The sequence below is a fragment of the Rutilus rutilus genome, assembly GCF_951802725.1.
Source record: "Rutilus rutilus genome assembly, chromosome: 20".
Taxonomy (NCBI): Eukaryota; Metazoa; Chordata; class Actinopteri; order Cypriniformes; family Leuciscidae; genus Rutilus; species Rutilus rutilus.
This window is the reverse complement of record NC_140225.1, coordinates 4,895,601-4,918,526: the sequence shown is the minus strand read 5'-3', so window position 1 is coordinate 4,918,526 and position 22,926 is coordinate 4,895,601. Positions and strand designations below refer to the sequence as shown.

The following is a 22,926-nucleotide window of genomic DNA, read 5'->3' as shown; positions in this document are numbered from 1 at the left end:
TTTGTCTAAGGAATTCACATTTGGCTTATTATGCTGGTTGACAATTTTTCTTTTTAACCACATTAAAAATATGAGAATCAATGTCGGCTTTGCTCCAGTTTAAGCTCTGTTTCCTTCTCTGGACCCGCATGACCAAACTCTGTTATTTCATGTTTTAGTATCGCTTGCACATAGCATGTCTTCAGTACTGCACACATACAACTTAACTTATTTAATATGGCTAACATCTTTATTGAAGGAAGTTGGTTTGCCCAGTGGCCATGTTCAAAAGTGTGGGGTCAGTATAAGATATTAAAGATATTAATACACATTAGATTGCTCAAAAGTGACAGTAACAAAATGTACAATGTTACCACTAAAATATGAAGCAGCACTACTGTTTTCAACATTGATAACGAGAAATGCAGCAAATCAGCATATTAGAATGATTTCTGAAGAATCATGTGACACTTGATGCTGAAAATTCAGTTTGATTAAAGGAATAAATTACATTTTAAAATATATTACAATAGAAAACGGTTATTTTAAACGAATGTTTCACAATATTACCGTTTTTACTGTAACAAATAAATGCAAACTTGATGAGAATAACACTTAATCTTTATAAAATCATACAAATCTTATTGATCCCAAACTTTTGAATGGTAGTATATTACTATATTTATGAATTGTTCTTTGTATATTTCACTGTTCAGCTGTTTAAGTCAACGTGTTTTTGCACAAACTCTGTATTTAAATGAAAATCACTCTTGATATAGTAAAAAAAGAAAAGCATGCCACACATCCTCTAATCCAGTTTTATTCTTTTTCAGCAAAAGAGGAAAGGGAAAAAAAAGGAAAACAAGAAAACAAAAGAAAGGCTACAGAATTTTATCTTATCCATATCTTCGCTTTTTGTATGCTTTTTTTAAATGTTAACCTAAAAAGGGCAAAGTAATGCAGCTCTATGCTTAGAGTGAGAGTTAACCAGAAACACAAAGGAGGTTAAATAAGGATTTTTTCTTAAGATACACAATATTCATCTCTTATCTTCAGTTGTCCATGTCGACATCAACAGAAAACCAGTCAAAGTAATAATAATAAAAAAAAAAAAATTCAAATAAAACAAAAGCGCCGGTAAATTGAGACTCCGCCTTCCTCGTTCCCACCAGAGTTGAACACATCCCTCCATAATGCCATGTATGGGAGGGAAGGAAAGAAAGCAAAAGAGAGAGAAAGAATCAAGAGAATACAGAAAGAAAGGTTAGCATGAGCAGGCAGGAGAAAGAACAGGAAACTAGTGAGAATGATGGAGGAAAGAGAGAGAGAGAAAGCGAGAAACAAGGGCAAAAAAAAAAAAGAAAGAAAAAAAAAAAGCCACCGAGATCTTCAGCTGCTTTTAAAGAGGCAGAGTGTATGATGCAAGGGCTGATGGGAGTTGTACGAGGTTACAGAGTGTGTTTATTCAGACCTGAACGAACTACAGTTCTCAGATGAGCTGTGGGCGGCTCTTTCCCAACTGAACCCAAACCGAAGGGTACCGTTTTGATTGCACCGAACGGTGTAAGTGCATATGTGAGTGTGAGTGTACGCGAGTAAAACGGGCACGGCTCTGACGCGGATCGGCCGAGAGAATCAACTCGAGTCGCGGCAGAGCCGGGCTTTTTTTCCCGGGACGGAGTGACTCGTGTGATCCAGGTCACCCCCCGTTCCCTCGGTCAGCGTCTGTCCGTGTGATGGAGAAGAAGTTCCCAGAGGTCTCGATCGATCGATGCGTTTCCCCTGGAGTCGATCGCAGCCTCTGAGACAAGAGCAGTTCTCCAAAGTACAGGCCGCTTGGGAGCCCAGATTGGTCTGACCTACTGACCTGCATATGCACTGGGTGTGGAAGGGGACTGAAAACAGAACGTTAAGGCTGTGCGGGTCGCCTGTGTGTGATGAGCACAAGGCTACTGAGGGGTCAGAGGTCAGAGGTCAAGCAGGGGTGAGGGGTCCTCTGAGATGTGTTGGAGGAAAAAAGATGCCACTAACAGGTGAGTGATCGGTGGATGCGCGTGTGTGTGTGTGTGTGTGTGGGTGGGTGCGTGCGTGTGTGTGTGCGAGTGTGTGCGTTCAAGAGCACTCCTCTCCGATGCGCTGGCAGGTTCGGCCCACCTTGCGGTCCAGTTTAACCATCTTCAGCACAGCTTCCTCTCGGCCGCGGCCCAGATGGTCAAACATACAGTCATGTTGCTCCGGCAACCGGTGCAACATGCAGAACACATAACCTGAGAACGAGAGAGACAGAGAGAGAGTGCTCACAATGAGATGAAGTGTTGCATAACCTGCTCAAGGTTGGTTTTAAAAAGCGTTTAACAGCACGTAACACTAATTTGACAGATTTTAACAGCATGCTTGAGTACATCTTGCCACACACATCACAAATGACTCTAAAAAGTCACTATTTACGTCACTGTTAGCCTGCTGAAGTTTCTGCGAGAGATTATATTGATCTCAGATCATTTCTAAATAAAAGATTTTAGTGGTGCTTGCCCATGCAATAAATCACTGGCATGAGGAGTGTCGCTGGGGGTTGTTACTAACTAGAACAACAAGTAAAAAAAAAAGATTAAAAAAAAGCCAACGGACAAGTCTCTACGAGATCCTAAAGCTTGATATTGCTGGTCTGTCCTTCAATGCAATTCTATGGGACTTTTTTGTTGTTGGAGTTTTCAATTTACTGTTTAATTGGCATGACAAAAATTGTGCATTGAGATTTGATTGAAGCTCAGCTGTGCTAAAAGGTAAATAATATGAAATAAAATAATAAAAAATTGAATAAATAGTGCAAACAAACAAATGCAAAATGAAAGTAAAATAATAATAAAATAAAGTCAAATAAAGCCAAAGTTCACGCTCAATTCAGATTTATTGCTCAGAACTGATTTCTTTTTTAGGCTGTTCACATGATGTTAAATGTGGCCAATATTAGATTTGATTATGAACTGGTAGCAGGCCTGAATTGACTATGTACAAAAGAACGATATAAAGACGGAGCGCAGCACACTGTCATACGGAAGTAAACCCAGGGGTTACTGAAGTCAACATTTAAGTGTTCTTTTATAAGGGGATGTGGCGCGGAAGACAGTGAATTTGTGCGCAGGCAATAAGGAGGATGCAGATTAGGATAAGAAAGAGAGCAACATTTTCTGCAGTGTCAACTTACCCTATCCTAAAGCTTGCGCTCAGGTTTCTTCTTCAATGCAATTTTATGGGATTGTTTTTTACAATTTCTCTCCAAATTCAATTGCAGTTTCAATCTGGTTTATTGATGTGTTAAAAGCTGAATAATATGATTAGCTAAAATTGAAAAAAATATTTAAAGGGGTGGTATAATGCCCTTTTAAGATGATGTAAAATAAGTCTTTGATGTCCCCAGAGTGTGTATGTGAAGTTTTAGCTCAAAATACCCCACAGATATTTTTATATAGCATGTTAAAATAGTCAATTTTTGAGGGTGAGCAAAAACGCACCGTTTTGTGTCCGTTCCTTTAAATGCAAATGAGCTGCTGCTCCCAGCACAGAGGGCGGAGCTTCAACAGCTTGCACTCACACAGACATGCCCTGAAAATTTCTAAAACTTTTAGCCTTTTATGTTCAAACCGGATTCAGACAATGATGGAGACGAGACTCAAGAAGAAGTGACAACATGTAGAAGCAACAGGACGTTTCTGAATGGTTAGTTGATGAATTTATGTAGCTTATGTGTAGTTATCTTCTAGTCATTGATTAGCATATTCTGTCTTAATAATCTATAAATCGTGTTCCGGGGGCGGGTTTATGTAAATTTTAGGGTTGGTGATGTCACTAACCCGGGAGGAATGTGGAGTAGTCCCTGCCAGGCGTTTGTTGTAGTCCTTAAAAAGTGATTTCTTTAAAAGCAAATATCTCCCTTAGCTTTGAACTTTGAGCATTGTAACTTTGCAGATGTTGTTTATGCTCAAACAGCAACATTACACACTAACTAAAGTAAAAAAAAAAGTGAAATCATAAATCAACCATCCCTTTAATAGTGCAAACAAACAAATAATAAAATCAATAAAAAGAAAGTATAATAAAACAAAAGAAAATAAAGAAAATGTGTGTACCATGTGGTTACTAGAGTGTTATCTAGCACAAAAAGAAGTATCGTTTATGATTATAGCACAAATGTGCAAAGTTAAAATGCCTAACACCAAACAAATAGAAATAGCTACGCTAGTAAACACCACTTTTTTATAAACAAGACAATCGTAGATTGACTTCCTAGGGAGCGTAAAATTGTGATATCGGACCATTTCAAAGTAACTAGATTTTAGTAGTGCTTGCTTGTGCAAAATTCATCGCCATAATGCTGAAGTAAAAATTTAATTGCAACTTTTAATTCGTTTTTTGGGGGGCATAACAAATGGGGTGCATTCATATTTGCTTGCAGCTTAGCCAAAGACTTCAAATATAGAAAGACATATACAAATATGCACTCATATTACTAAGAATGGGAGAAAGTGCAACACGGCGGAATACGTCCCGCCTTCTAAATAAAAGAGCCAATCGTCGATTGGTAAAGTGATTGCGTCACTGCAGTCAGTGTTCTGAGATGCGCATTTCATGACTGCACATGCGCATTGGCTGGTCCAGCCTGAAAAATGCAGTTTTATGTCATGATTTGAGCATTTAAAAACAACATTTTTGAGATAATTGTTGTCAGATTTCAGAGGTGATTTAAAATATGAAATTTAATCGTAAGCTTGGTGAACAGCTTTGGAGAATTTGATGTTTCCCCATTCAAATAGAAAGGAGCTGTACTTGCATGACTGAAATACTGACGCTGCCCGAGAGCAGTTTCAAAGATGGCCGCCGAGTGAAATGACTTAGTAGCTAAATCAGAGAAAATAACAACAAAAAATTATAATCATATAAAATAATGATAATAATAATAATAATATGAAATCTAAAATGAATAGTGCAAAACAAAAAGGTAAAATAAAATCCTTTGGTTAGTGGACACCAAGGTGTTGCTGTGTGTTTGCTAAGGTGTTCTGCCGCATAATTTGAGTTATCATTCATGACCGTAGCACACATGCAGAGTTCAAATCCATAATCGATAGGACCAAGCTGAGCGATATCTACACTAGCAAACACCACTAACTATGCATAGACCAAACGTAGTTTGACTTCTTAGAGAGTGTGATCTGAGATCATTTCCAAGTAAATAAAAGCCAGCTCTGCACACAGAGGATCCATTCCGTCTTCAGAGCCTCATTAAGAAGAGAGTCTCGTTAAGGAGTTTAATATATTCATTAATACACATGGTGTTTTTAATGAGTCAGAGATGATTAAAAGCTTACAATGTTTCAATTACGACAGCCACAGAAGAGCTGCACGGCACTACACACACCAGTGCATCATGTAGCGCTATTCAGGGGCGACGCCGCTGAATATATATTCTAGATGAGTTGTCAGCTTCTGAATTGTTTGACGAAAAAGAAAAACAGGGTTGTTCTCACTGACTGCATGCAACCATAAACCCACAGCATAATGTGCTGCCCGATTCATGAAAGATTCGCTCAAAATGAAGCGGTTCATTTTAATGAATCATTGGAGTAGATTAGCAAATCAGTCTGAATCGAACACAGGACTTAAACACTTAAATCGACTGGGATTACTCGCTTTTACGTTACTGTACATTTTAAAAAGCATCCAAGCAGGTTTCCGAACCCTAGGAAGAAAATGCAGCATAGTTTTTCAACTGCAGGAGTCCTGCCTGAGACAAACATTATCCCGGCGGGATAATGACTCAGATGCGAGCTGTCACGGGAACAGTCAGATCCATAAGTGTATTAGCAGAGCAGTGGGAATTGTCATTAGACTGATGACTTACAATACCACCTTCAGTTTAACAAAACAAGACAAAAAAATAACTAGCACAGCCAGGAGGACTGATGTTAGCTGCGCAATTATGTTTAAACGCTCACTTTATTTCCTTACCTACAGTTAGCATCTGAAATTTAAATGGCCGAGGGGGGTTAAACATACTTTAGTTCTGTAGGGATCTAAAAGTTCTCGCTGAAATTGCAAACAGTCAGGTGAGGAATGAACAGGCTCACACAGAATTGGAAAACCCATCATATACGCCGTCAGAACAAGTGAAGCGATGTGACAAAACTAGAAAACTTTCGTTATCATCAACAAAGCTGTCGAGACTTGACGCATGCGAGTCAGGAAGCGTTATAGTTTTGTCACATCGCCTCGCAGATGATATGGCGGCCGTACTAACCACAGCGACAGGACCCCAGCTCCTGTTGTACGAGCTCCAGTTTGGTTTGGCAGCGATGGCACCGCCGACGGTTCTTCTGCTTGGGAACTCGTGGAGAATCTTCAGAACATGAGGCCTCTCCCACACGAACACGCTTCTCCGGGGACGACTCGCTCTCTGAACCTGAGGCTGAACACACAAACAAGAACTTTTAAACTGCAACTGCATCACTACTGCAGAACTACCTGGTGCGAGTTGAACTGCACTATATAACACACTGGAGAGCACAAAGAGCTTCAGTTGGGAAGCAAGTGTTCGACTTACCATGCATCTCATTATTAAACGGGGGGGGGAAAGGTAGTTGGCATGGTTTATGATGGATTGAAGGTTAAACCATTCAGAACACCATAGTAACAACCTAGCAAGGGCGACATCCTTTAAACCTCAAATCTCTCTTCCAACTAGGGCTGGACCCGAATATTCATTCGGTAGGTTGGTATTCGATTAGAAAATTTGACATTCGAATATACGTTTTTTTTTTGCACACCTGGCATCCCCCTTGAAACAGTTATCATTTGCGCTTAAATATGTTCAACACTATAAAATCTGATGAAATACAATACTACTTTTTTTTTTTTACAATTATCTTACATAGCCTAGCCATTTTTAATAGGATGGACAGTTGAAGGAACCCAACCTCGTTAAACTTAATAAATATATTTGCTTCTTCTTGGCCTACTAAAGTGTTCCTGCAAATGGAGTATTCTCTGGCTAGAGCGCAGAACAGCGGAGTGTGTGTGGACAGAAGTGCATGCCTGAGCTTGTATTTTGGGTTAAGCTGCGTTGCTTTGACATTGTGGAAAATAGAATAATAGAAACAAAATGTATTAAGCTTTTTACCCGTTATTATCAATCTAAATTAATCTCATTTTTAATTTAACTTAATTTAGTTTTTCTTTAATAATAAAAAAAAAAGTTATTTAAATTTTGTTTTTTCTTTATTTAAATTTAGTTTTTCTTTATTTAAATTTCGTTTTTCTTTATTTAAATCTACCCTTTACTGTGTAAGTAATTTGTTAGTCAGAAAAATATTAACAAAAAAGTGAACAGACCTGTGCGTGTGTGTTACGTGCGAGTGTATTTACTTTGTGTTGTTCATGGGGAAGATGTTTAATATCACTAGTGCAGTGTCCGTTCTCAGAGCATATAAGCCCTGCCCGCGTGAGGCGCGGCGCTTCCCGCTCGCGCTGTTCTGTAGTTTATTAAAAGTTTATTAATTCTGAATGTGTCGCGTCTCGCGTGTCTATCTATATTGCACCAAATGCGACACTGCACTCCCTTGTGAAGTCGACTGGATTAACGGTCCTCGAAATAATCAAAATGCAAACGGACAGACACATAGAGAATAAACTGCCTTTATTAGAGAGAAGAATATGTTCAGCCCCCTCTCTCCGAAGCTTCGAAAATTTGATGTTCATTACTACCGAAGCTTCGAAGCTCAAAAAATGGTATTCGGACCAACCCTACTTTAAACTGCCCAAGTATTAAACTACATTCAGTGTGCATGTAGTTTGAATATTTGGGCAGTCTGAAGAAAGATTTGAGGTTAAAGGAATGTAGGCCTTGCTAGGTTGTTACTATGGTATTCTGAATGCTAGACAGGTGTTGCCACACAGTGACCTATGAGAACCTGTATTTCACAAGTAATTTAAAGTCATTATATTTCACAAAAACATATAGTTACATAGGTACATGTATAGTTATTATTCATAATTAGAATTAAATATAAGAAACAACAGGACACATTTAAGAAATATATACATACAGTAAGATACATGAAAAACAGTGCATTATTAAACCGTTTGAGGTACAGTAAATATTAGGGATGCACCGAAATGAAAATTCTTGGCCGAAACCGAAAACCGAAAAAGAGGAAACCAAGGCCGAAAACCGAAAACCGAAACACCGAAAGAAATTATGCCAATTATTGTTAGTACCATTGCATTTATGGCTATGACTGTGTACTAAGTTTACTAAAATCAAGGCATTGCAATTGCATAAATTAATATTAAAGTTTCAAAGAATAAATCCATTAAAATTTTATGCAAATATTTATTTAGCATTTGCAAAGTATAAAATTAAATGTTTAACTTGACCCCACTCATGTGTACATTAAATAATAATGTAAAAGCCTACTGGCCTGGAGAAAGGTTTAAAAATGAAATGTTCTCTCATAAAAACAAAGTGCATTTAGGTCAATACTGCCATAGCCCTTAATAATATCTGCAGTTATATGCTCATGGACGTGAGTTGCAAAAACCATAAACAGCTCAGGTACACCTCTGAGAAATGACGGCTGCTCTGCACACACACGCAAAGGTCTCTCGCTCCCTCTCTCTGCCGCGCGCGCTACGTATGCGCGCTCATGCTCGCTCGCGATTCCGGGAGATTTAAACTAATTTGCGGGCATTAGGGAGCCGGTATCAATACGCGGGAGACTCCCGGAACTTCCGGAAGACTTGGGATGTCTGTGTTTTGAAAATCGCTGTCCGTGGGTCACTCTTAGATATATTTAAATACGTCCACACCGCAGATATGTAATGTTGCTTCAGACAAGCACGTGCAGGTCGTGGTGTCTGCTGTTTGCGTCATCACAACATTTCGGCCGTATTGTTTCGGTGATAAAAGTCTTTCGGCCGAAAACCGAAAATGCTCTTTTGGGCCATTTTCGGCCGAAAATTTTCGGTGGCCGAATATTCGGTGCATCCCTAGTAAATATTTAATAGTAGGATTTAAGTTAAAAAAATACAGATATTGAATAATTAGATAAGATAAAATAAAACGGCACAGTCTTCATTGTATGAATTTAATATATACTCATTTCATATTAAAGGGGTCATATAATGGTAGATACACTTTTACAAGTTGATTGTACTGAAATGTGTGTTGGCAGTGCCTGTACACAACCATCATAAAATGATACAAATCCATCCAGTGTTTTTTTTTTTATCTTCTTATATGTTTTCCCCTCTCTCAAATCAAGCCGTTCCTATGATTGTTGATTTACAGCAGCGTTTCAACACAGACCCGCCCTCGCTTGTGAGCGAGCTGTCAATCATAGTCAGCGCGGACCGGCGCGGTCATTGTTGATACGCTGGAGCACTGTCTATGAGCAGAATGGCGTCTAAGCGATTGTGGTGTTCTGTTCTTGGGTGTAAGAAGGAACACAGCAGTCATTTTGATGTTCCTAAATCCGAAACGCTGAAGACGCAGTGGCTGAGTTTTGTTTTCGAAGGGAATATTCCCCTCGATCAACGTCAATGCTTTCATGTTTGCGCGAATCATTTCACACACCAGACTGCTTTACAACAAGGGTCAGTATAAAGCTGGTTTTGCTAAGAAGCTGCTCCTGAAAAAAGGATCGGTACCAACTATTCGTGTTCCTGCTGCACCTCCAGAAGAAGAAGTGAGTGTAACGTTTTATTAACCTTTATATTAATCTTTGCAAATCGCTTGCTGCATGCTTCACGATGAATGCGGCTGTTTACACTCAGGGTACATTACGCCATGTTTTCTATGTACGACGTTCTCAATATAATTCATAATCCCACGTTTATAATGAACAACGCGTTATTGTATTAACAAACGGTGTACGCACAGAACAGAGGGGCGGGGTGAGCAAAGCTCATTATCATTTAAAGACACATGCACTTAAACGGCGTGCTGAAAACAGAGCTGTTTTTGACCAGGTAAAATGAGTGTTTTCTTACAATACTAATGAGAATTTTTAATTAAAGTATATTACAAACTTTTAATTTAGACCCTAAAGAATCATATTAGCTTGTACAAAAATGGCATTATATGACCCCTTTAAAGCTAAGAGTCAAAGCTATTCAGTCAAGAGCAGTGAGTGATTTTCTCTTTAGGCTTTCTCAGGTTTATTAGGCTGCTGTCACTTTAAGAACTAACGCGTGGATCTAATATACTGACACATCCGATTTCCAACTGTTTACATTCACTTAAGACCAACTTTGTTTATGAGAAGACAGGCATTTTGACAATTTTGTTTTGTGATCACATGCTGTTTAAAGAGGCAGATTTCTATGCGTTAGTCTGCGCGAGTACAGAGTTCATTGTTTAAGGCTTATTGCAGTTAATAAACATTTTTTATATTATACACTTCCCGCACTTTATTTTCTCATTCATGCATGTTTCTTTATTGCTCTAACGTATCAATAACTTTAGGCAGTTCGCATAGATATACATACTGCAATATAAACTTTATACCAAAATCTCTATCCACTGGCACTTTATATTGTCGCTACAATTTCACCATCCATACCGCCCAGCCCTAAGAAGCGGTTATATCATGGAGCCCCTAAGGAGGGACTTCAGAGTCGGCAGAAAGTTTGCAAGTACTCTAGACAGAAGTATGGCTTGACCAAAGCTTGAACTCCATTGATTTAGCTCTCTCTGACCTTGGTTAGTCAGTGTAAACCAAAGCTTCCTGTGCTTTCAAAGCTTTGAAACTATTCTTTTTTGTGGATAGAGAGGTGGAAATAAATGTGTAAGGTAGGTAACGGGTGGGAGAAAATATACATTAATGCACCACATTTCTGCATCGATTCACAAAAAATAATAATTGGATATTTAAATTAAGTTTCCTAAAAAGATGTTGCAACAATACATTAGAGATAAAGATACGTTTTGTGGAATATGTAACACCTGATTACCTTCAAGCAGCTGCTTTGAGACTTTCAAACCACTTTTGTACGCTGCTGTACATTTACAGCTCAGTTTCAAAGTGGTTGTGATGTGCTAGACTATTAAAAGCTGCCAGACACACACAAACACAGGAGCAGTGGTGAGGTGTACCTGAGTCGCAGGGTCGTTTTGTAGGAGTGGATAGCGTGCCGCGAGCTGTGTCTGTACTGGAGACTTCTGGGAGACAGAGAGAGAGAATGATATAAGATTTAGATTTATGCATTTGGCAGATACATTTATCTGAAGTGACTTGCATTGCATTTATCGGTTCATGCATTTCCTGGGGATCAAACACATGACCTTGGCGTTGCTGTTTAGGAGTGTTCTTCGCTGCAAACCCACCATTTGAGAACCACTAGTATAGATCTCTAAGGATTCAGACTTTCTGGTTGTCTTCAACTCAGATTTCACATTCCCAAAACAAACATTATAAACGTGTCCGTTAATCTTTTTCATCCACAATATTCAGCTGTCTATCATTCTCCATGACTGCTGTGGAATATTAAAATGATTAAGGCCCATCCGAAACTAGATGCGATGAAATATCATCTAAGTTATTACAGGTAAGACAGAAAACATTAGTGTGTCCTCACCGTCCTGTGCAGGAAGAGGCGTGGCTTCTGTCGAGGGCTCCTCGGAGCTGGCTGGCTTGGAGGACAGGGTTTGGCTACTGCTGCTGCTCGTCTCATTGCAGAAGACTGCTGATTGGCTATTGCTGGAGCTGGGGGCGGGCTCTGGAGTGCAGTCCTCGTCTGGCTGTTTCTTCTGTATGTCTGATGGAGAGAACAGGGAGAATGTGAGTCTCTCAAACACATATTAGACATAATGATTATATAGACCACGTACTATAAGTAACTTACCAGCAAAACATTTGGAGCAAAGGTTCATGGTTTTGCTGGACCTGGAGAGAAAAAAGGACAAAGGAGATAATTCTCTTAAATATCTGTATAGAGGAAGAGCACATCTCTATTGTGAAATGACCATCACAACAGCAAAGTATAAGTAGTTGAATCCAACACTAGCGAAATTTCAGGATTCTTGATACAGATTTCAATACCACAGCAAAATCAAACATTATTTATTGAAACCTAAAAATATCCATTAATAGATTAATTAAATTACATGTAAACCTATTTTTTAAACATTGAATTCTTTTTTTTAATTAAAATTAAATAGTTTTGTGCCAAATTATTCAAGTAAATAATGAATAAAAAAATATAAATTAAAAAGGTTACCACACTTTTATTCAATGCATTTCCTGCCTGACCTAAATGTCATTCAGAAATATTCGCTAATGAATCAATGAGACTGTCTCAGTTAATTTGACTCACTAAAAAGAAGTCAAAAAGTATTTTTTAATACTGCAGCTGCCTACATGTACATGCGCAAGACGTAAGCTATTATTAGAGTGATCGGCAACGGTTTACACCTGTACGCGCATGCCCAGTGTGCATGAATGGTCATGTGACATGTGTTTTCAGTTGTGTAGTGTGGACATAGGGCTGGGCGATATGGCCAAAATTTCATATCCCGATATAGCTCATTTGATATCCCGATAACGATATACATAACGATATAGCAATTTTTCTGTTAATTCAGTTCATGAATAGTCTACCGTAAATCCTCTAATATTGGCCTGTATTCCATTACCGGCCGGGTCTCTAACATTGGCCGGTCTCGCTGTTGGCGGAGGTAAATAATTATTAGAACCAACGTTTTTCTGGGAAGGCCACAACATTATGCTTGTGATAGTAACATGCAAATACCACAGGGGGGCAATGTTTGCTAACGAATCCAAGCCATAGCTACGGTAGCCTGGTCATGTCAATCACTTCGCTCTTGACGTGAGACTTCAGTCACCGGTAGGCTAACGTTGTTTACCATGGCAGCCGCGGAGCCAAAGAGGATTTTTGGCGAAAATCAATTTTTTAACCCCCTGGGTTCGACAATCGCGCCGGCGCGATAGGTTTTTTTTCTTATAAGTGCAAAAGAGATTCAAAATATTCTGTTGACTTTGATCTTAATTACGGAGATCGCGCGCTATTCAAACGCAAATAATCTGAGGCGATCCACGCAAACCTGTGAACACCCACAATCAGTTGGATATGTTCACTTTCAGGTTCACCTCGTTTTCATTTCGAGGAGCAACGGATCCGGTTGAGGAATAGGTCAGTTCTATATTTGCTTTGTTCTAATCGCAATAGTGTCTGTAACGTTACACGCAAAAAGACTGTTTAAATATGAATCGCGTTTCTCTCTGTGTGTGTGTGTCTGTCTGTGTGTGTGTGTCTGTGTCTGTGTGTGTGTGTGTGAATGAATGAATGAATGAATGCACAGATGCGCACTGTTGTGGAGCTACTAACGGGTTGGGTTGGCTGGTCATCTAGTTGAGAATTAACTTACCCTGGTCTGAACCGCGTCTACTACCGTCTTCCTCCATGTTTGTTTATGTATTGCAGCGTGCATGGGCATGCCGTGAGGTTAATTCTGCCGTAAAACGCCTTATCGTGGCGTAAACGATAGAGCCTTATATAAAACGATAGACATTTTCTATCGTCCAGACGATATATTTCGTCATATCGCCCAGCCCTATGTGGACAGAGATCTTTTCTAATATGCAATGGACATGCCAGTATGGACGAAAACGCACTAGTGTGGACATAGCCTCAGACACCTCTTCAGTGGAGAGTTCCTCAATGTTCTTTTACCTGCAGGCTGAGGGGCGGTGACATATCAAACACTTTACTTACACAAACACAACAAACATCCATTGCACTCCCTGCGTGCGACTCGAAACTCCCTCTCAGGATGACAGAGGTTAGCAATGAAAACAACATCAACAGACCTTCTTCGGCACAATCAAGCGCAATCATAATCAGCAGCCAATCAAGGAGGCGGAAGGAAGCATGCGGAGAGAGCAGGGCATTGTGGGTAGGAATAATGCATATTAAGAAGATGAGCACATTTGAGTGTAGAAGAGCACATCACCGCATGGGGTAGCTGCGTGTGCATGAGCAATAAAAAGGTCGGAAAGGTGTTACTGACAGTGCTGACTGAATAACGTATGACGGTTGTCATTGAGATAAGCTGAAACAGTTAAACCTGTTGATCCACAGGACACTGTGCCTCCTGAGCACGATCAATGATCAGGCTGATCAATGCTATAATAATTGATCCGCAAATCAGCCTGAATGGATCACACTGATGGAAAAAAATTATCTAGTTGCATGTGCAGCACTAGGGATGAAACGGTTACCAGTTTGATAAACCATGATAAAAATTCCAAACAGTTAGTATTACAGCAGCTGCAGAATAGCAGATCTATTCCGCTAAGAACAAATAAGAATATTTGCAAATAATTGTATTCAAATCAGTTGTTTTATTTTAACCTTTAATATTATAGTAATGTACCAGCTGACTGGATTCCCTGTTGAGTTTAGTAGTTGAGAGATTTTTTTCCCTGAGAAAAATTAACATGTACTCAACCTGATATATATCCAAATGAATCAATATTGAATCGAATTGAATCTATATTGGAATCGAATCGCAAGCTTATGAGCAGAAATCTAATTGTGAAATTTCTGTCAATAAACGGCCCTAATAAAAACCACATCAGTCATTGTAAAAGTTTGTCTATTGATGACTTTCTGTGAGGATGACAGAAAACCTGAAACCTGAAGGCGCTTTTCCTTGTTTTATTTATAGTTAGAAAAGGTTTAACTCAATATTGTAACTATTTACAAAAGCTGAATAATCGATCAAATCTTACCAATTATTTGGAAAAATAATCAACTATTAGTCGATTAATCTGTGAAATACTCGACGACTAGTCGATTAATCGTTCTAATATTCGTTAGATGAAACAATTATCAAAATAATCATTTGTTGCAGCCATAGTGGGAAAAAATATATACAACATTTCACTGTGCAGCAGATAAACTTTTACATATTTTCAGAGAATACAACGGTGTGTGCGAGTATGTGTGCATGGTCTTCCTCGGTCACATGATTCCAAGCTAATCAAGCTGGCCTCTCCCTGGATTAATCTGACATCTCCTGTTAAATGTCATCTGCAATTACTGCTTATGAAAAGAGGCAACAGCCCAATCAAGACTCCAGCGCACACACACCTCAGCCCACCTTCTGTACAGACACTGTGTGTGCGACACATTCAACAACCTGAGGAACACAAATCGCATCACACCATTAATCAAGCCATTTTCCTAATAACCACAATAACACTGAATCTAATTTGTAGATGTGATTGATGCAGCACTTCCTTACATAATGAACCTACCTGCCAATAACTAAATCTAACTTAATTAAAATAAAACCTGTTTCAAAAGCAACAAATGTGTATCTTTAAAAGATTATGCAATTTCCTGCAAACAAAAAGCAATTCAAAATCAAAAACTCTGGAGTCATTTTGACTGATTCACTAAAATCACTAGCTTTTTCGACTTTGTACTACTTCATCATACCTAGTCTTTTCTCATCACATTCAACAAATAGTGTTTCAAGGGCAAGCATGAATTGGATTGCTCATATTTGGGGTTAGAAACTTAAAACCCCAAATGAAAACAAGAGAGTCTCTTATCTATCCGCCTTACAATTCCATTTGTATTTATGCAAAAGCTCTGTTTCACTCAAACAGGACACGTCAGAAACAGAGCTGCTCATCACCGACATGTGAAGTCCTACCTATAATAATAATAATAATAATTGAAACACACACAGAAATAAACAAATCACTGTGTGTAAAGTCAACATCTACAGCGGATTGGCAGGCAACAGGAATGTTGCATGTTTTAAAAGGTAGGTGCTGTTCAAGGTTTCCTACACTATGGTCTGAAATTACTGCACCGACCTTAGAGAAAATAAAGGCAACATTGAAATGGTGAAGGTTTTAATTGGCAATAATGAGAGTATTCTGTGGAAATCACAGGGGACGGCGAATCCAAACACAACAGATGATCTCACTATCCACACTCATTCCCAACCCGCACCAGCACCCAAAAGATAATGCATGCTTGAAAATGAGAAGGCTGACATGCTAACAGGTGTTCAAATGTAAGATGCCAGATGGAAGTATGGAAATCGAATGAAAAATGAAATGCCACAGCTGCCCTTCACACTTCAGCCCCTCTGAACTGCAGCGCCCTCTATCTACACAAACAGAGAAATGTCTTTAGAAACAGAGCAAACATCATACAATTAGGACGGTTAATAATGTGCAACAGTAGAAATGTGCCAGCTAGTAGCAATTTTGCTATATCTTTTAAACCACTTATTTATTGTGAATAATCTGATCTTTTGGTTTGCATTCATAAAGCTCAAAAGTCAAGCGATATTAAGTTTTTAATTCACTAGATTATCCAAAAAATAGGCATTAACACATAGGCCTAGTTATCCAATATACACTTTTTTTTTTCATTGCATTTACAGCCAAAATAACTATACTATGACATAAAATTACATCTTGATAGACTAGAATTTACTAGAGGATACTAATGATACTAGAATTTGAGGCAAAAGATGAAGTTGAGATCACAAACAAAACATTACCAAATCAACATGGCACCCGTATAACTTTCTAACTATTATCCTTGCTTGTACTCCGTATAATAGTTATCCACATTTTCAGACAACCAACTGCACTACACACAGGCCGAGTTTACTCGCATGACTTTCCATCAGACACTTCCTAGCCGTTGGTCTAATCTTGACATGTTAGTGAAGATGAAGGTGTGCACAATTTGTCTTGACTGGTTATCAAAACAGAGCAGCGTTTGCTTGTGTCATTCAACACCAGTTAGGCAGGTTGAGGGAAGAACCACTCACGTTTTGATACTGCTTTCACACATGAAACAGGTTAGCCGAAACCTTTTCCTCAAGTATCGGTTCACTAGGATTTATGTTCTGCCCAATCAAAATAACTAGCTTACAAGTAGGGCTGTGCAATTAATTTAATTTCGATTTCGGCTCCCAGTGATCACCAAAATAGTACAATTGAGTAAAAACGTTTAATTTGCCATGTTCTGTTTTGCAAGAACACTCTTATTTTGTCTTGTGTTCTGAATGACACGAGCACATCCGCCCCTCCCGAAGCCATAAACTCTCTCAGCCTATACAGTCAGGGAGCAAGTCGTGTGCATATCATCCGCTGGAATTTAAAAACTCAGCGCGAGTAAAGATGGCAGAAGGAGGGCAGCCGCAGCAGCGTTTGGCAACTCCGTTGTCTGGGAACAGTTTGGCTTTAAGGAATCCGACGACGAGCATTATTTAACATGCATTATTTGTTACATGGTAGTGGCTGTCTCTGTTATATTATTTATTTTAATAGGTCAAAAAGTACAATACATGTTAAAATTTCGATTTTTAAGATTTGTTGAAAGGTGTCTTTTTAATTAATGCAACACGTTCCCAAAGTCATGTGAAATAATCATGTTGCATAATCGTGATTTCAATACCGATTATGATTTTTTTCCATAATCGAGCAGCCCTACTTATGCTAGGTATAACAGATTTTGATGGAAAACAATCATGCGAGACCACTGTCTTTAGTGACATTACAAGCCATCAGTAACTATAATTTGGTCCACATTAATCCCTTCAAACTACAGAGTCAGACAAAAAAAAGTTTCAGTTTAACACTAAATAATCACAAGAATTCAGTTTACTTACTGTCAGTTATATTATGCACCAATACAACAATAAAGAGTCAAGAATATCTGAATAGAGATGGGCTGTGGCTTAAAGCTGTGGGATGCACAGCCTTCAAGAGTCTGCGACATTTTTGAATGAAGTTTATTGCCTTATAAAGGCCTGATATGATGTGCTCTGTTAATGCCCAGTTTCATGTCTAATGTGGATTTGCAATGACAGCAAATGTGCCACTTGAATAAAGAGTCCAAAATAAACCACGGCTACAATCTATTTATGAGTCTTTCAGCTGCACAAATATGACACATTAAAAGCAGAGAGGAGAAAATGACTAGAGTGATTATGATGATGATGATGAAAAGACCAATTTTTAGATAATTCACCACGTTTATCCACCACAACACACACCTATGTACACTCACACAGACTTTAAAATTACACCCTGACTTCATTCCAGAACAGGGCTCGACAATAAAGACCGCCCGACCGTCTGGAGCCAGCGTAAAAGAAGCTCGGGACAGTTGACGGAACGCTCACTTGCCCAATCGGGCCAGCGCTGCACCGTCACAAAAGTTTATCATTTGCACGTGTTTTTAAGCCTCGCCAATTTAAATATTCAAACGCAAGAAGACGTGAAAGAGAACTCAATTTGTTATTTGCTGTGTGAGTCTAAGAGGCGGCTTTCTGAGCGCATGCTTCGGATGTGTGCTGCGTACACAAGACTAAACAGCATCTATCGCGTCACCAGGACAGTGGATTTGCGTTGGAGTCCACTGGCTCCTCCTGTAGGTAGTGTGAGCTTGTTATCCGCTCGAGCTCTCTTAGGTATGGATGCTGACGCGGATGTTGTCCGTGATTTCAGCAGGTCTCCGACTTTATATTTTTTTGCTTTGCTTGCCCTTCGTCTCCAACCACTGACGTATAGGCAGCGCTCCCTTCGTCCTCTACTCCCAGAATCTCTTTGAGGAGTCCGGATTTTGTATCTTTGTCATTGATATGATCCCCCTATATCTAGGATCTGAAAAGTGTTTATGAGGCAGCCGGTTCATAAACACTGTTTCGAGGCAACGTGATTTCAGAGTCCAGTCCAAGCTCAGATAATGAACTGTTAGAATCATATAAGGAGTCATATTGACACCTGACCACATATCAGTTGTGGCAGAGAAGTAGTCGACATTCATAAGCTCGCTTTTTTTTTTACTGTGTTGTACATTTTCGGCACAGCAGTCTCTGAAAAGTAGGTTTTGCCCGGCAACTTGTACTGCTTGTCAACTTTCTTAAGCATTGTCTTGGTTTCTCCACCGTGTTGAATGGAACCATCTCAAATAGACACTGCGTAACAGCGGTACCGGCCTCAGCTGTCCTTTCTGAGGTTGCTCCGCGACTTGATGCTTGTAGCTGGATGACAGTTAGCGAGATGAGACCTTAAATTTGATGTATTGCCGTGTGTAACGGAACATTTGCCACAAATTGTGCATATTAGCATATCTAATTTTGCTGGCTCATCCTTTTCATTCGGTTGAAAGCCGCAATGTTCCCAAACGGGCGACGTTATATTAGGTTTTGGGACGAGAGCGCATGCTATTGTTTTAGTCTTATTCAAAAGCAACAAAACACCGGATACAAACAGTTGGCGGGAAAATGACACTTGTAGCACTCTTGTATTCATTATTAATTTATTTAACATTCAATGTACAGTGGTAAAACAAGAAGACCATAGCCTCATGAAAAAAAAAAAAAAAAAAGTGAACTCTGAGGTTGGCGCGGTTGGCTTGTCAATAGTGCGGTATTACAGTATTTCAGTTGTCACGACAGCCCTACTTGAGGCAAACACCCACACAATGATTTGGCTGTCTATTAAACCTTTGGCAAGTATGATCACAGCAGAAAATGCACTGTTGCAGACGTTGAGCCAAAGAAAGCCATTGTCAGATATGAAACAGCTTCACAAACATTTCTCAACCTCACAGTATCATTATTTCTATTACAATAATTCAAATTATCAGAGAAGCACTGAGATATCATAGTTCGTTGATAAACAACGATATCTACAGCTGTGATCAAAATTGTTTAAATCACCTTTCGAAAGTAACTTGACAATTCAAATAAAGATTGTATCAATTACATCTTTACACCAGTAGGTGGCGACATCACTGACTGATAAAAAAATTTATTTGTCATAAAATCATTTATTCAAGAGATTTGTTCAAAAATGCAGATTTATCCAGTAATGAAACAAGTGAAGTCTTTATAATTGAGTCATTGAATCATTCACTCAAGTTTCTTTGTATGCAAATTGATTGAATTGACTGGCCTCTATTTTAAAAACAAAATTATGATTCTTAATTTATCCAGAATCAGGAAGCTTTATTATGAAGTATTAGGAGGCTGTCCACGGTTGAATGGTCAAAAACACACACACACAAAAAAAACGCCAAAATGCCAGTCTTGGCGAGTCGGTAATGTCATATCTGAACGTAAACAGCTGAGAAAGAAAATACATGAACATTGAATCATTGCATTAGATCTTAAAGTGACAGCAGCCTAATTTACCTGCTGCTATACATTTTGGTGTCATAACATTTTTTATTACAAAACAAGGGTTATATGGAATAATAACTACTTTAGCACTTTTTTGGGGTGGGGCCAGTGAAAACTTTGGCAAGGCAAGTACAAATTGAAACCACTTAGCATTAAGCCCTGGATTTACAGTCTAATTTACACAAAACAGCAGATTGAGTCTTTTATAACAGCTTAGTCAACGAGTAATGTGAGAGGGGCTCTAGGTGATTAAATCAACTGGTACACGAGCTATGAAACATGTAATTACTGGTGTATCATCAGCATTTGATCCAAACCACCACTTCTTATTTTTACGTATTATCCAACTATTTATCCAACCTTTATTTTATTTATAAAAAATTTTTTTTAAATTGTTTGTTTAATGGCTAACAAATAAAAGATCATTGAAAAATCCCGTCAAGAGGTCTCTCTTGGTCTTGCCCAGATCTGGTGCTTTTGTTTGGAGAACAGACAACATGGAGTGTCAAATGACTGCACCTGTGAGCCTGACTCATGCTTGAAGAAGAGCCCTGATTTATGTGTCACTCAAGCAAAAGTCTATCTATCATTATCCTTTGATTCAGCTATATGAAGACACTTGCTGTGTCTTAATACCTAGGGAGGTGTCTACCTAGACAGAATTTCAAGACATCAGAGGTGTGTACCAAATGTTTAACCAGCTGTCTAGGTAGGCGACTCACTAGGTTTTGATATAGGCCTCCAGCACACAAATTATGTCCCCAATGATTCCAAAATCTGTTGTAAGCACCTACAATGCCAGCATCTACAAAACAAACTAGGTTTTAAGAAGGAAAAAAAAAAAAGGAAAAAATTGTCTAGGACAAGGGTTTTGATAAAAATAAGATCTGACTAACTAACTAAATGTTTAAAATAAATAAATTGATTAAAATACAAAAATGTATTTAAATGAACGGCACTACATCTAACAGTACAGTATTATTTTAGTGAGTTTCACCGTATAAATTGGGACCTTTTACATGAAATATAGAGCTGCCTATTCAATTTTAGGATGGGAGTCCCTCACACAACCATGATCACATTTAAGGGGCCATCACATTTAAGGGGCCATAGCATCTAAAAGATTGCAAACCCCTGGTCTAGGAAAGCCAACACACAATGTTTTGAAATACAGCACAAACACAATGTCCCCTGTGGTGCCCTAAAAAGCTGTCTAGGTACAGGCTGCTTACTATGTTCTGAAATAGTCCACAAAAGTATGCCACTTATAATGGCCAAAATTGTTTTCTAGGTAGGCAGCACACTAGGTTCTGAATACAGCCAAATTAGTAATCATAGTGCTGGCTTATGTACGTTTTGAAATTGAACAAAAAATGATGTCCCCCTTTGATGCCCCAAAAATTCTACGTTAACATCTATGTTCACCAGGTTTTTAAATACAACAGTGACATTATACAATATATAATGCCAAAATGTGTTGTCCAGATAAGCTTTTCAAACACAGCCAATGATTGTGATAGAGGACAGTAAGATGTAGGCTAAGTGATCTGTCAGTCCAGCTCACACGGCTCGTAAAAAACTACTGGATCGGCCAAATCTGCTTTTGATTAGCCCTGCTGTTTATATGTAATACGTGTTTGATGGAAGTGTATGTTTTATGCGTGTATTTGAGGAGAAACAGCAGCTGTAGATGTGAAAAACAGGAGTGGTTGTTCCCCACCCCCATCCATCGGCCTACAACAATGAACAACAAACACTCCACATTTCATTCACATTTATCGCCTTAATCCACATCAAACTCGCCGCACGGGTACACTCACGTGTAAAATGAATCATCTTACCCCCAAAATCCACAAGGGCAGCGGGGAGGAATACTAGGCGGCTTGCTGCGCTCGCTTCCTGTGTCCCCCATGGCGGCGATGTGAAGGCGGCAGGTTTCTGCAGGAAACACCGGGGCTCCAATGGCGGCCTAGTGCTTGTGCGGGAATTCCTCGTCTCGACGTTTGGTCAAAAACGCTTTACAACGAAATCCCCGAGCTGAAAATGCAGCGTAAGAACTGAAAGATACAGACACGAGCAGCCGCTACTATAAATTCGAAGTAATTAAGACAAAATTCAAGAAATTAACGGCCGCGTACAGTCCGACGGACCGCACCGGGAGTCGAGGCCGATCAGCTGGCGAGTGGAAGATACCAACTCCTAAATAGGGTTTTGTTAATTATGGGTAAAAACATTTAAACACTCAGATTCCGGTTAACAACAAATTTACACAAAATATTGTTGTTAAAAAGTGACATACATAATCTGATGTTTAAAGGTTGTCGGTATATCACTAATATCACGTGTTAATAACGTTTTATCGAAACAACGTTCCCCCAAAAGGAAGTGGAACGGTCCAAGCTGTATTCCTTGTTTGTAAAGGGGATTTGAGCTTTAAAGCTGTTTAAGTACAAGACCTGCTGTAGACCCCTGTATAAGATGAGCTGCACATGATGGCCTTGACTACAACACATATTTATATAGTTATATTATACAGTCATTAGAAATATGAAATAACACTACAAATACATGACATTGAATAACGCATTGACAACACACTGGCTCGAGGCCATAGACTACTAGAGTATCCTTGGAAGGGGGATTCCAGTGATCGAATTTTATACATAAAGTAAATTATATTATATATTCGCATTTAAGTATGGTTA

General features: G+C 39.0%; 1 protein-coding gene across 3 annotated transcripts; it reads right to left on the bottom strand.

Moving 5' to 3' along the window:
- Nucleotides 1–783: 783 nt before the first annotated feature.
- zfand3 (zinc finger, AN1-type domain 3) lies at nt 784–22,402 on the bottom strand. 3 transcript variants are annotated; one of them, XM_084391297.1, is made up of 6 exons: nt 22,042–22,402; nt 11,878–11,918; nt 11,611–11,790; nt 11,129–11,194; nt 6,275–6,442; nt 784–2,246 (listed from the first exon to the last, which is right to left on the bottom strand). In XM_084391297.1, the coding sequence occupies exons 2-6, from the start codon at nt 11,903–11,905 to the stop codon at nt 2,092–2,094; spliced, it is 597 nt and encodes a 198-aa protein (XP_084247423.1). In that variant the 5' UTR covers nt 11,906–11,918; nt 22,042–22,402; the 3' UTR covers nt 784–2,091. The 3 variants fall into 3 exon arrangements, with proteins under 3 accessions (XP_084247423.1, XP_084247422.1, XP_084247424.1); XM_084391296.1 differs by having other exon boundaries at nt 22,063–22,402; XM_084391298.1 differs by lacking the exon at nt 784–2,246 and adding an exon at nt 5,179–5,463 and having other exon boundaries at nt 22,063–22,402.
- Between the last annotated feature and the right edge of the window lie 524 nt (nt 22,403–22,926).

Coding starts and splice junctions, on each gene's coding strand:
- zfand3 (XM_084391296.1), bottom strand. CDS start 22,133: ATGGGGGACACAGGAAGCGAGCGCAGCAAGCCGCCTAGTATTCCTCCC. Junction 11,919..22,062: donor TGCCCTTGTGGATTTTGGGG/GTAAGATGATTC, acceptor TTTTCTCTCCAG/GTCCAGCAAAACCATGAACC. Junction 11,195..11,610: donor GCCTCTTCCTGCACAGGACG/GTGAGGACACAC, acceptor TCTGTCTCCCAG/AAGTCTCCAGTACAGACACA.